The following is a 12,765-nucleotide window of genomic DNA, read 5'->3' on the forward strand; positions in this document are numbered from 1 at the left end:
GTAAAAAAAAAGACACATTATTTTTCAAATACTGTACATTATTTTAGGTCCTCTATGCCCCACCTCTCTCAAATGCATCGTTTTCTACAGTCCTTCCTTCCAACAAGCGAAGTCTGCTCTGATTGGCAAGCTGACCCAGTGCACTCTGATTTGTGAAACACCGCAAGCACTCGTTGGAAATGTAGCGCCGCTTTCCATTATCACTAGATTCATCTTTAAAAATAAATGTAAAGACAGTTAATAATTTCCTTAGTTTACCATCAGTTAAAGCCCGAAAGGGTAACAGAGTCGCGTGGCAGACACAGTGAGGAAACTCGTATGTTGGGGGTGTAAAGGTACGTGTATTCGTACAGGGCTTTCGGTATGGTGCATGTGTGTACCGAATGACCGAATGCAATATTTTGTATGCGGAACATAGGTACATTTTCGTATTTCCAAATGAACATATTAAGTGCCGGATGTCTCCGCGTTCACCGCAAATCCCGCCCTGCAGCTGATTTTAAGGCTGGTGACACACTGGCTGCATGGCGTGAGTGTGGCGTTTCTGCTGCGTGACGGCTGCTTCACGTTTTCTGTGTCTTTACACACTAGAATCGTGCTTGACGCGGCGCTGGCACGCTGCTGCTACTGTAGGTGACATAGAGGGAGGCCGCCGACAGACCAGGATCTTGTCTTCATAACAATATCTATACTTCATGTTGAGCATAAATATAAAGCCTACTGATAAAGGACATCGTCAGCCGTACTGACGGCAAAATAGACTATGTTTGACAGGTGCAATATGCCAGTGTGTCACCGGCCTAAGGTTTTCAAAAGACATCAAGCGATTGTGAACATCACTACAACTAGTAAAAAAAACGATTGTAATTCAAACGCAGCTCCCGTCGGCATTTAAACAGAACTTTGCTCTTAAATCAGTCCAACGCAATAATGAAATCTGAGCAGGTCTAAAAACTGAAACTGTTGATGCTCCATTTTACACTTTGGAAAATTATATATTTTTTAAATATGAGCATTCCTACAAGCTGGGATTGGTAATGCAGCACTGTAATAATAGTTAGTTATTTATATTTTTCATAATATTTTATTATATGTTATTGGTTTGAGACTGAGAGTATTTTATTTAGTGGAGAACTTTGCAGCAGTATTTTATTTCTTATTCTTTTTTTTTTATTTTGTATGTATTTTATTAAAAAGTATTTTTTTTAAAAGTGTAAACAAATTGTTAAAAAAAAAGTTTATACTAATAAAAGACCTGCAGTTTAATATTTGCATTTCTTTCCCTTACTGTACCGAAAATGAACCGAACCGTGACTTTAAAACCGAATCGTGATTTTTGCGTACCGTTACACCCCTATCGTATGATGCAATTTCATTTCACCATATGACCCCTTTAAGTAGGGCAACTCTAGTACACAAAATGTTGCTCCCTCTGTTGTGTGGTCAAAGTATTGTGGAATAAAGCAAATCTCCTGAAGGACACTAACTGACATGGAAATGCAAATACACAGCTTTTCACCTGCCAATAAATAAGTAAATCATTGTCACCTCTCCCACCAAACCAATCTAAAACAGAAACACAATGAAATGAAGCCAGATTAAACTTCAGTCGAGTATACCTCCATGAAAATTTGTGTGGTTTTCGAACAGAGTAATAATATTTCAAACTATTAGCAGAACAAATATTTAGCCCTACCACACTTCCAAGCCATTTACATGGACTTGAAATTCAAGCAATTTGTAGTGTTCTAAATTCTTGCCCTATGGTCAAATCAATACTTACGTGGCTTCTGGCCCCATACATACAAATGGAGCTTCCCAGATGAGTAGTAGATGAACCCCAAGACCAGCATTGGACACAGGATGAACAGTAGTTTGTGTGCAGCCTTCATGTTCCTCAACCATTCACATGGTACCGTGTTTTTATATCACCTAGGAACAGGACAGAAGAATCCAGGGAAGCTGAATCACATGTTCACAGCATGCAGTGAAACAGACAAGACTCTTATAATTAAAGGTGGTCCTATTTTGTTTTTTACATTTTCAATTTCCCTTAGTGTGTAGTGTTGTTGCTTGAGCATGAAAAAGTTCTGCAAAGTTACAAAGCACAAAGTGCAACCCGAAGGGTGACGTGTGACAAGCTGTCTGACAGCCGGCTTTCCGTGCTCATGCTTTGTGTGTGGGCACTCAGAAAACCATATATAAAGAATTTAAACTTATGTGGCTTTAAAACACATTTTGGTTTGGTTTGTTTTGACCAACATGTCAAACAACCAATCATAGTTCATTTCGTTCAGCGTCACGTTTCTGGACATGGAAATGTTGCCACAATAACAAACCGGTGTGTAAAACTCTAGGACTTGTTTTTAAGATTCTATGCTACAAATTATTTCTTATACTTTTTTACTAGAATCTAGCATTCAGTGACCCTGATAAGCGCTTGTCATCACAATGGCTTTCTTCTTTTGTGAGGGAGTTTGGCTCCATGATATCTTTGTTTCCAGACAGAATGTTAAAGAACGCACCACATACGTCTCCCGGAAATCCTATTTAATTCAATCACCAATCCAATCCTATGACTACTTCAATACTCCAGGAGTTTTTCCACTTTAGTGTGCCATATGAATCAGAGGTTCAGCCAACGGTTCATGGGTGTGACGGCTGAGGCTGAGACTAGCCTAAAGCAACTCTTTTTCATTTCAAAATACAATGTATTAAATGACTCATGGAATCATTTGATTCGTTCAAAAGGAATTCAGGAACAAAGTGACTGATGAATTTAATTAATAGGTGATGTAATTAAATGAGCAGCTCATTCAAAATGCTAATTCAACATCAGTATCACATTTAGAATCTAATATTTGGGAAAATAGCTATATTCTTCCTCAGATATTGTTATAACTAAATAAATTAAAAAAAAAGAACCCATACATACAGAAGTCACTGGTAAATATTGTGTGAGAAAACGGTCTTGTGGAGTGAGCATGTGAACAGTGTCAACTGTGTCAGTCTCCTGCTCAGTGGATGATAGCTCTGATAAATCCATGCATGTGTCGGCATGTTCGTGCAGTGTTGTGTTGCCTCTGTGCCCATCGCATTTTATTAAAGATGAACAAGCATGGCTGTAACAGGGGTATGAAAATAAATGAGTTCTTTGATGGGGTGTTAAGAATTGTGCTATAACATCACCTACAAATGTAACTTATTATATAGACCATATATAAACTTGTAGATAGGGCTGGGCGATGATATGGGACAAAAAAATTATAATGATAATGATATTTTTTTTCCATATCACAAAAAAAAAAAAAAAAAAAAAAAAAAAAATTTCAGATCATGTCAAATCTTTATTTCTTTCAGGTTTAAAGCCATATTTTTGCTCTAAAGTGAAAGCTGTAGAAACCAGACCATTAATTTTCCTTACCAAAATAAATATCTAAATAGAAAAATTTAAAACTTAGTTTCTCCATGTTCTAATGAGTGAAATTGTTTTAAATCAAGAATCTGGTTTGGGTTGCTAGCTAGATTATATCACAAATCATAATAATATTTCCTAGAAATGCACATTTGATAGTAGCTTGAGTTAGGATGCAGATGTAAATCTTTGTTCATTATCAAAATCAGTAACATCGGTAAAAAATGGTATCATCTTCAGATTTATATGGTTAAATTTATTCTGACCAAATTCCACTTATTATATACTATATGTAAACTTGTAGATAGGTGCTTAGCGATATGGCCAAAATACTGACCAATTTATGGAACCCATCTCACGCGCAAAGCCCTCTGCATTGCAGGTGATTCCACCCACCGGTCACACAGCTTCTTCAGTAGAAGACTGAAGAACAGCTTCATCCATCAGGCTGTCAGGAAGCTGAACTCACTCCCGATCTTGGACCCCGCCCCCGAACTCTGTTCTGCACTGGGTGTTTACTTGACTGGTTTGCATCTGCCATGTGCTGCTTTATTCAACTTTTTTTTTTATTCCCTTATTTGTATAGTTGTATTTTAGATTTAATCTGTATTTTTATGTTCTACTGTTAGTGTTTTCTGTATGCATCAAGGGTCTGAGAGTAACACAATTTAAATTATCTGTATATATGTGCTGTAAATGTGGAAGAATTGAGAATAAAAGTAGACTTGACAATATATATGTGTATATATATGTGTATATATATATGTATATATGTGTGTATATATATATATATATATATATATATATATATATTTTTTTTTTTTTTTTTTTTTTTTTTTTTTTTAACTAAGCATTGGTCTCCCATAGTAGCATAAATTTAAATAACGATAAACAGTTAAAACCACACAAATAGGACCTCAATAGCCTATTGGTATGAAAAAGAGTAGTCTAAAACCATTCAGTATAAATAGACAATGTTATAAATAGACAAATAGACATGCTATAGCTTAATCACAAATACATACTACAGTTTTATACCATTACTCTTTTAATCAAATTCAGTGTGAATATTCCAAATTTCTGCCACAATACAATGATGCAGTGAGTGTTACTACAGTAAATCCATGGTAAATGATGTTGATTTGTAGATTGAAAAGCCTTCTGACTGTCTCGTTGCACACAGAACTAGTTTAAATCACAGAGACAGTTGTGTTATCGCTGAATTCAAGAGCTTTGCACTGGATCTCACAGCACTGCTTAATGATTGTGTGACCGAGTAAACGCATCTGTATGGTATTACATCTCTGCCACAATTCAATCTGCACGCGAAACTGAGTTTGAGTCTTGCGAAAAAGAAAGTATTTAGTGCTCACGAAAATCAATTTTGCATTCAAAATAAGGTTTTGACCGTGCAACGTTTCACTAGCTTGCTCACCTGATGCCTGCCCTCAGTACTCTCTAAATGCCAACGGCTCGCTTGCTGAACACAACCCAGCATTACAATATGCCATAAATCCAGCTTTCATATTCTGAAATCTATAGGTTAATGCAAAATGCTCAGTGGATCATTAGGGTCAGTCAAAAACGTAGAGAAGAAAAGATGCATGTTAACTTGAAAATATTAGGAATTAAGTTTTAAGAATTAGGTGTGAAATCACCAGGAACCATTTAGTCTCCAGCGCTACCATTTTCCAGAACTGTAGCCTACCTGTCCCTACCAGTCTCCAGAAGTACAAGGTGTCAGGTTCTCAGAGACACAGGTTAAGTATAGAATCCCCCAAAAAAATTACCCATACTTAAGAATCACATACTGAAGTGTAGTAAAATCCTTGAAGACTGATATATATATATATATATATATATATATATATATATATATATATATATATATATATATATATAGGCTTTATAGACAGATGAGTTGAGAGTGTCTCTTGAAGGACCAGTGGATGGAGTTTATTTTTACAGAGCATCAACGGAGTTGTGCAAGTGTTTGTTCCCTGCATTTCGAAGATGCTTGTTTTACAAACAAGGCCCAGTTTGATGCCAGATTTGCACATCGTTTATTTCTTAAGGATAATGCAGTCCCAACGAAAAAGGGTCACGATCGTGTGGTGGAACCGCATGCGGTGAGTAAAACTGCTTCAAATATCTCTGTGTTGTTAACTTAGCTCTCGGCGTGTAAGCACATCAAGTAAACAACATGCAATGTTGTCATCAAACTGCACTTTCCACATGTACAGCTTTAAAAAAAAAAAAAAAAAGACGAGAAAGTGGAACTTAGTAATTTTCCAAAACCGCTAAGCAAATATATACAGTTTCAGTAACGTTACATACCACATAGAGACGTCCAGCCGGTCGTGTTTTTCCTTGAAAAATCGGTACAGACTATCTTTCTCTTATGAATATAATAAAACTAAAGACTTTTTGGAGTTATGAAGGATGCAGTACACGCGCTTGTGCTTCATGTGCGCTGCACACAAACATGCTATAATAAGATTTAAAGGTCCCCTTCTTCGTGATCCCATGTTTTAAACTTTAGTTAGTGTGTAATGTTCTTGTTAGAGTATAAATAATATCTGTAAAATGCTAAAGCTCAAAGTTCAATGCCAAGCGAGATATTTAACAGAATTCGCCTACAAAAAACGACCCGTTTGGACTACATCCCTCTAGTTCCTGCAGTAATGACGTCAATTAAACAGTTTTTTTGACTAACCTCCGCCCACATGAATTCACAAAAAGGGGGGCGTGGTCTTGTTGTGCTTCGACGGAGAAGGAAGAGCTGCATTTGTGTTTGCGATGTCGTTGAAACGCTGTTATTTTCATCTCGGAGTCCAATCATCTTTGTTTGGGCTTCCCAGGGACGCTGTACTTGGAGATAAATGGTTACAATTTATGTTTAACTCGGTTCCCGATATTTATAATCCACATGTAAAACTATGTGCAGCACATTTTGCTGAGGACAGCTTGCTGAGGACAACTTCCTCAATCTCAATCAGTTAAATTTCAGATTCGAACAAAGATTATTCTTGAAAGATGGAGCAGTTCCCTCTTTGTCTGGAGAAGGCGTTGTTTATGGACCACAACCGGTAAGTATATTTTATTATTTAAGTTGGTGCGTTTAACAGTTTCTGTAACTTATTACAAAAAGGGCAACGCTGTTTAGCTTTGTTAACTAAATGTTAGGGCTGTGCAAAAAAAAAAAAACAAATGCAATTTTATGCGCATCTCGTCAGTAAAAACGCTCCTGTGATTAAAAGTACATCTCCAGCATGTGCGTTCTAGCCCAGTCATGTTAGCAGGAGGGCAGTGCGCGCTCAGCTGCTGTCGAATCACAACACAGGAACCGCTGGCACAATCAGTCACCATCACTTTTGTGCGCTCATAATATGACCTTTCGCAGAAAGAATTATGGCAGAGAACTAACCCTATATACATCAGTTCTAGTGAGCTTGCGCCGCATGGCAGTTTGAACTTTGATCCGAGTGGTTAAACGGTCCCTGTGGCATGATCAAATGAGTCACACAGTTTTGTTCCGCTTTTGGTTCATATACACTATACACTCACCTAAAGGATTATTAGGAACACCATACTAATACTGTGTTTGACCCCCTTTCGCCTTCAAGAACTGCCTTTTAATTCTACGTGGCATTGATTCAACAAGGGGCTGAAAGCATTTTTTAGAAATGTTGGCCCATATTGATAGGATAGCATCTTGCAGTTGATGGAGATTTGTGGGATGCACATCCAGGGCACAAAGCTCCCGTTCCACCACATCCCAAAGATGCTCTATTGGGTTGAGATCTGGTGACTGTGGGGGCCATTTTAGTACAGTGAGATCATTGTCATGTTCAAGAAACCAATTTTAAATGATTTAAGCTTTGTGACATGGTGCATTATCCTGCTGGAAGTAGCCATCAGAGGATGGTTACATGGTGTTCATAAAGGAATGGACATGGTCAGAAACAATGCTCAGGTAGGCCATGGCATTTAAACGATGCCCAATTGGCACTAAGGGGCCTAAAGTGTGCCAAGAAAACATCCCCCACACCATTACACCACCACCACCAGCCTGCACAGTGGAAACAAGGCATTATGGATCAATGTTCTCATTCAGTTTACGCCAAATTCTGACTCTGCCATCTAAATGTCTCAACAGAAATCGAGACTCCTCAGACCAGGCAACATTTTTCCAGTCTTCAACTGTCCAATTTTGGTGAGCTTGTGCAAATTGTAGCCTCTTTTTCCTATTTGTAGTGGAGAGGAGTGGTACCCGTTGGGGTCTTCTGCTGTTGTAGCCCATCCGCCTCAAGGTTGTGCATGTTGTGGCTTCACAAATGCTTTGCTGCATACCTCGGTTATAATGAGTGGTTATTTCAGTCAAAGTTGCTCTTCTATCAGCTTGAATCAGTCGGCCCATTCTTCTCTGACCTCTGACTGCCGCATACTGGATGTTTTTCCCTTTTCACATCATTCTTTGTAAACCCTAGAAATGGTTGTGCGTGAAAATCCCAGTAACTGAGCAGATTGTGAAACACTCATACCTAAATGCATTAAAGCAACTGCCATGTGATTGGTTGATTTGATAATTGTATTAATGAGAAATTGAACAGGTGTTCCTAATAATCCTTTAGGTGAGTGTATAAAACATTTATCAAACTCTTCATATAATTTTCCTTGATAAGATGATATTGCAATAATTATCTTTATCCATTTCGCTCAGCCCTTCTTGTAGATATATATTTTTGTGAAAGGTTTTTCTTTTTTTTGGAGGTGGGTATTGTTAAATTATATCTTATTTATTGCAGATATATATTTTTGTGAAAGGTTTTTCTTTCTTTTTTGGAGGTGGGTATTGTTAAATTATATCTTATTTATTCCTTCAGAATTTGTTAATACTTTACTATCGCTTAGTGGTGGATATTTCATTATTTGTTTATTATTCATGTAACAATACTTACTGTTATAGTTTTCATTAGTAAGCATTGCTAAATTATAAGAACTGTCTTGTGCTCTCTTGATTGTTTTAATGTCTGCATGCATATTTACTATTGATGATCACTGTTTGTCTTACCAATTATACACACTACCACTCAAAAGTTTGGGGTCAGGACATTTTCTTTTCTTTTTCTTTTTTATAAATGTATACTTTTATTGGTAGGGGAGGGGCCATGCTCCGTTGCTGCAGTGCATCATCAAGACATGATTTGAGGCCCGCCCAAAAAGCCTTGACACAGAAATGGTGAAATCACAAACTTTAAAAATGAGTAGGATTTAACTATTTTGGACTGAACAATACAGGGTGTTAAAAATGCTTGTCTACTTTCAATAATATTATTTTTTCTTCAGACATTCTTCTTGTAATACAATAAATATCAGATAAGTATCGCATTGGGATCACCAAATCTCTGAAATTGAAACATACTGGGTCTTAATAATTAAGATTACAAAAGAAAAGTATATTTAAGAACCAGAATCTAGAAGGACATTACAATATCTTAAATAACTTCTAGACGTACAGGCTTGCGAACTTTGAACATCAAAAGTAGGACTGAGTAAATAACTTTACTAAAACTACTGTATGACTTCAGAACACTTGGAAAATAGTGCAGAAATAGTATGAACCACTTTCATGACAATCTTATGGTTCATTTTTGGAACTTAAGTGCTTCTGCACTTTATGACATGATCGAAAATTATACAGGTTTTCAATAACACAGGGTGGTTGAATGATGAATATTCCCTTTACCACAATAAATTTAACTCATTTCAGTTGGGAACAATTTATTGTGGGGGTGGGGGGGGGGGATTGAGCACCAAGGTGAATTAAAGTCTGTCATGATAAAACGATCAAATTATATACAATGTTATTCTCACATGAGTATAACAATCATTCAAAACTGCATTAAGTGCTACAGAGACTGTGTTCCCCATTTGATACCTAAATACAAGTAAACAAAGAAAGCATGGAAATAAATATGCACCTTTTCCCTCAAGTTCACACAGGTATCCCTGCCGAGTAGGTGAAGTTCATCACATGCACATGTTCCACTAACATCTGATAACAATATTCAAATCTTCATTTTGAAAACTAAGAGAGGGGAAAGCCCGGATCCATATGGTGGTCACTCGTCTGTTTTATAGCTGGCTATTTTGTTCTTCAAATCACAAGTGAATTGCAGCAGCAGCAACAACAGCAACCGTAGAGCACATTTTGTTAATGTTTTATCTGTCTAAAGGTATGCAGACCGCTGTGTGATAATGACACTGTCTGTGATGTCCCGAAACGGTATATCTGCGTTTCTCGGAATGAGAGCGCATGCAGGCTAACGGTTTACCCCTTTACTTCACTCACAAACTAACTCTCAGCTCTCAGGATAAACACAACATAAACGATACATTTAGACCACCTAAACCCGAGTGACGATGGAGAACAGGGTTAGACTAAAATACATATAATGGAAAATATGAAGGACGCGCGATGGATTAAATGCGTTTAGGGGCCTAAAGCAAAGCAGCCTGTTTGCGCTCATTCAGCCAGGCACACAAATACAGTATAGACGGGTTAAAACTCATCACAAGCACACAATACAGTGCTCTTTTAAAAACACTCACCAATTTATACAGTCAACGTTTTAAACGTCGCCGCGTTAACGTTAGTTAGTCGCGCGCAGATTGAACAGTAGCTCTGTGGTAAGACAAACGTCCGTTATAACGCACATAAATGTAACGTTACATATAAAATCCTCATTCAATTGGTATACTTTCACATTACCTGTCTCCATCAGTCGTCAAAACCCTCAGGTTAGAATGTTATCGACCCCGTTTTTCTTTTCCTCCGTTGTTATCGTCCATCCCTTTTCGATAAAAAAAAGCGAGGATACTCAATCACCTCTTCAAAGCAACGAATGTGAAGCTGGGTGTTGGTTTATTTGGGAATCACCCTCTTCTTCTTCTTCTTCTCCTTCTTCTTCTTCTTCTTCTTGGTTATGACGAGTTGCAATCTTTGAGCAGGAATCACCCTCTCCCCACCGTTTTAAGTGGGAGGTCTACAGACGTGCTCAGCACGGTTGTGTCTCAAATACTATTAAATCGTCTACCTAGACGGCATTATAGACGGGTTACAGAGTTTTACTTCGCCGACGCCTGCTATCCCAGCTAACGCACCACGTATGAGTTACAAACTTATTGGTACATTTGGGTAATTTCATGACTTAATATATGGCAACGTACTGTATTTAAGTTAGAGGAATAACAAAGGTAGGCTATACATAAAAATAATAATAATAATAATAATAATTAGTTGTAAAATATCGCCTTATAATGAGAAGGATACTTTCTGTCGTGTTTAGATCAAAAGTGCTACTGAAAAGTAATGTAAGTGGCGTAGAGTCCTTAAGAATAAAGTTACCTTTTAAGTATTATTTGCAAACGTTTATTCAAAGTGTAAACTAAATATCTACAAATCTAAAGTGTTTGGAAGGCTTGGCTAAACAGGCCATTTGGAGACTTTAATTATCATTCACTTTTTTTTATTATTTAATCATTATTTCATTTCAATAATCTTTTTTTGTTTGTTTAACACAGGGGGTCATTAATGATGCTTATAACATGTGCAAATTCACACACAATGTATCTTTAATTTGACCAGAACTGCAGGTGCCTCTCTTGATATCCATGAATGTTTAGAGAAAATATGAAATAAGTTTAATGTTATTATAGCTTATAAAGGTTTTATAATTAAATACATCCAAAATGTCATGTAAAATTACCATTATTATCCCCTCACCGTTTGCAAGCTAGAGTCACCACAGTGAATTTTGGCCATTTCCACCACTGAACAAGCATGAAATCAAGAGTATTATTAAAGGGTTAGTTCACTCAAATATTAAAATTATGTAATTAATGACTCACCCTCATGTCGTTCGAAACCCGTAAGACCTCCGTTCATCTTCGGAACACAGTTTAAGATATTTTAGATTTAGTCCGAGAGCTTTCTGTCCCTTCATTGAAAGTGTATGTACGGTATACTGTCCAGAAAGGTGATATAAACCTCTTCAAAGTAGTCCATGTGACATCAGAGGGTTAGTTAGAATTTTTTGAAGCATTGATAATACATTTTAGTCCGAAAAATAACAAAAACTACGACTTTATTCAGCATTGTCTTCTCTTCTGGGTCTGTTGTGAATGCGTTCACAGCACTGCATTTTAGTGATATCCGGTTCGCGAACGAATCACTCGATGTAACCAGATCTTCTTGAACCAGTCCACCAAGTCGAACTGAATTGTTTGAAACAATTTGCATCTCCAATAAACATTAATCCACAAATGACTTAGGCTGTTCACTTTTTTAACATGGCTGACACTCCCCCTGAGTTCAAATAAACCAATATCCTGGAGTAATTAATTTACTCAAACAGTACACTGACTGAAATGCTGTGAAGAAAGAACTGAAGATGAACACTGAGCCGAGCCAGATAACAAACAAAAGATTGACTCGTTCTCAATGGCTTAATGCTTAATGCTTTGCGTAGCAGAAGACCACCATGTCCTTGTGGTCGATGCCGGAGTCCCCCAGGGCGGAGCAGAAGACCACCACATCTGTGTGGCCAGACCAACAGGAGGACGAAACTCTGGTAATCCTTTGGTGTTTCTACTGGATTCCAGAAGATCAGTTCTGACTTGACTCTGCTCATGAAGATTATTGGTGACTTGCATTTGTTCATGAAGATCCACAGTGACTTGACTCTGTTCTTGAAGATCAGCAGTGACTTGACTCTGTCCTTGAAGATCACCAGTGACTTTACTTGACTCTGAAAGGTCAATATAACTAGCCTTGTCTCTGGAAAGTCCATGGTAGCTAATCCTGACTCTGGAAGGTCAAAGGTGACTAACCCTGACTCTGGAGGGTCCACGAGCACCTGACTAGACTCTGGAGGTTCAACCGGAACCTGACTCAACTCTGGAAAGTCAATGGGCACCTGACTCAACTCTGGAAGGTCCACAGGAACTAGCCCTGACTCTGAAGGGTCAACGGTGACTAACCCTGACTCTGGAAGGTCGACAGCAGCTAACCCTGACTCTGGAAGGTAGACGGTGACTAACCCTGACTCTGGATGGTCCACGAGCACCTGACTCGACTCTGAAGGGTCAACCAGAACCTGACTCAACTCTAGAAAGTCAATGGGCACCTGATTCGACTCTGGAAGGTCAACCGGAATCTGACTTGATTCTGGGGAATCAACTGGAACGTGACTCGACTCTGGAAGGTCAACAGGAACTAGCCCTGACTCTAGAAGGTCAACGGTGACTAACCCTGACTCTGGAAGGTCGACGGTGACTAACCCTGA

At 38.0% G+C, this 12,765-nt stretch overlaps 1 protein-coding gene across 5 annotated transcripts in view; it reads right to left on the reverse strand.

Annotated features, from left to right (window-relative positions):
* LOC128026497 (CMP-N-acetylneuraminate-beta-1,4-galactoside alpha-2,3-sialyltransferase) overlaps positions 1 to 10,432 on the reverse strand; it is an 82,653-nt gene extending 72,221 nt beyond the window's left edge. For 4 of the 5 annotated variants that reach the window (XM_052613744.1, XM_052613726.1, XM_052613715.1 and 1 more), the window contains exons 1-2: positions 10,191 to 10,428; positions 1,784 to 1,932 (exon numbers count right to left, since the gene is read on the reverse strand). In XM_052613744.1, coding sequence (XP_052469704.1) covers positions 1,784 to 1,892 — 109 coding nt within the window. In that variant the 5' untranslated portion in view covers positions 1,893 to 1,932; positions 10,191 to 10,428. Of the gene's footprint in view, positions 1 to 1,783; positions 1,933 to 10,190 lie in introns of all 5 variants that reach the window. The other variant, XM_052613736.1, reaches the window with a different exon arrangement.
* Between the last annotated feature and the right edge of the window lie 2,333 nt (positions 10,433 to 12,765).

Source organism: Carassius gibelio, chromosome A2 (genome assembly GCF_023724105.1).
Source record: "Carassius gibelio isolate Cgi1373 ecotype wild population from Czech Republic chromosome A2, carGib1.2-hapl.c, whole genome shotgun sequence".
NCBI classification, from domain to species: Eukaryota; Metazoa; Chordata; class Actinopteri; order Cypriniformes; family Cyprinidae; genus Carassius; species Carassius gibelio.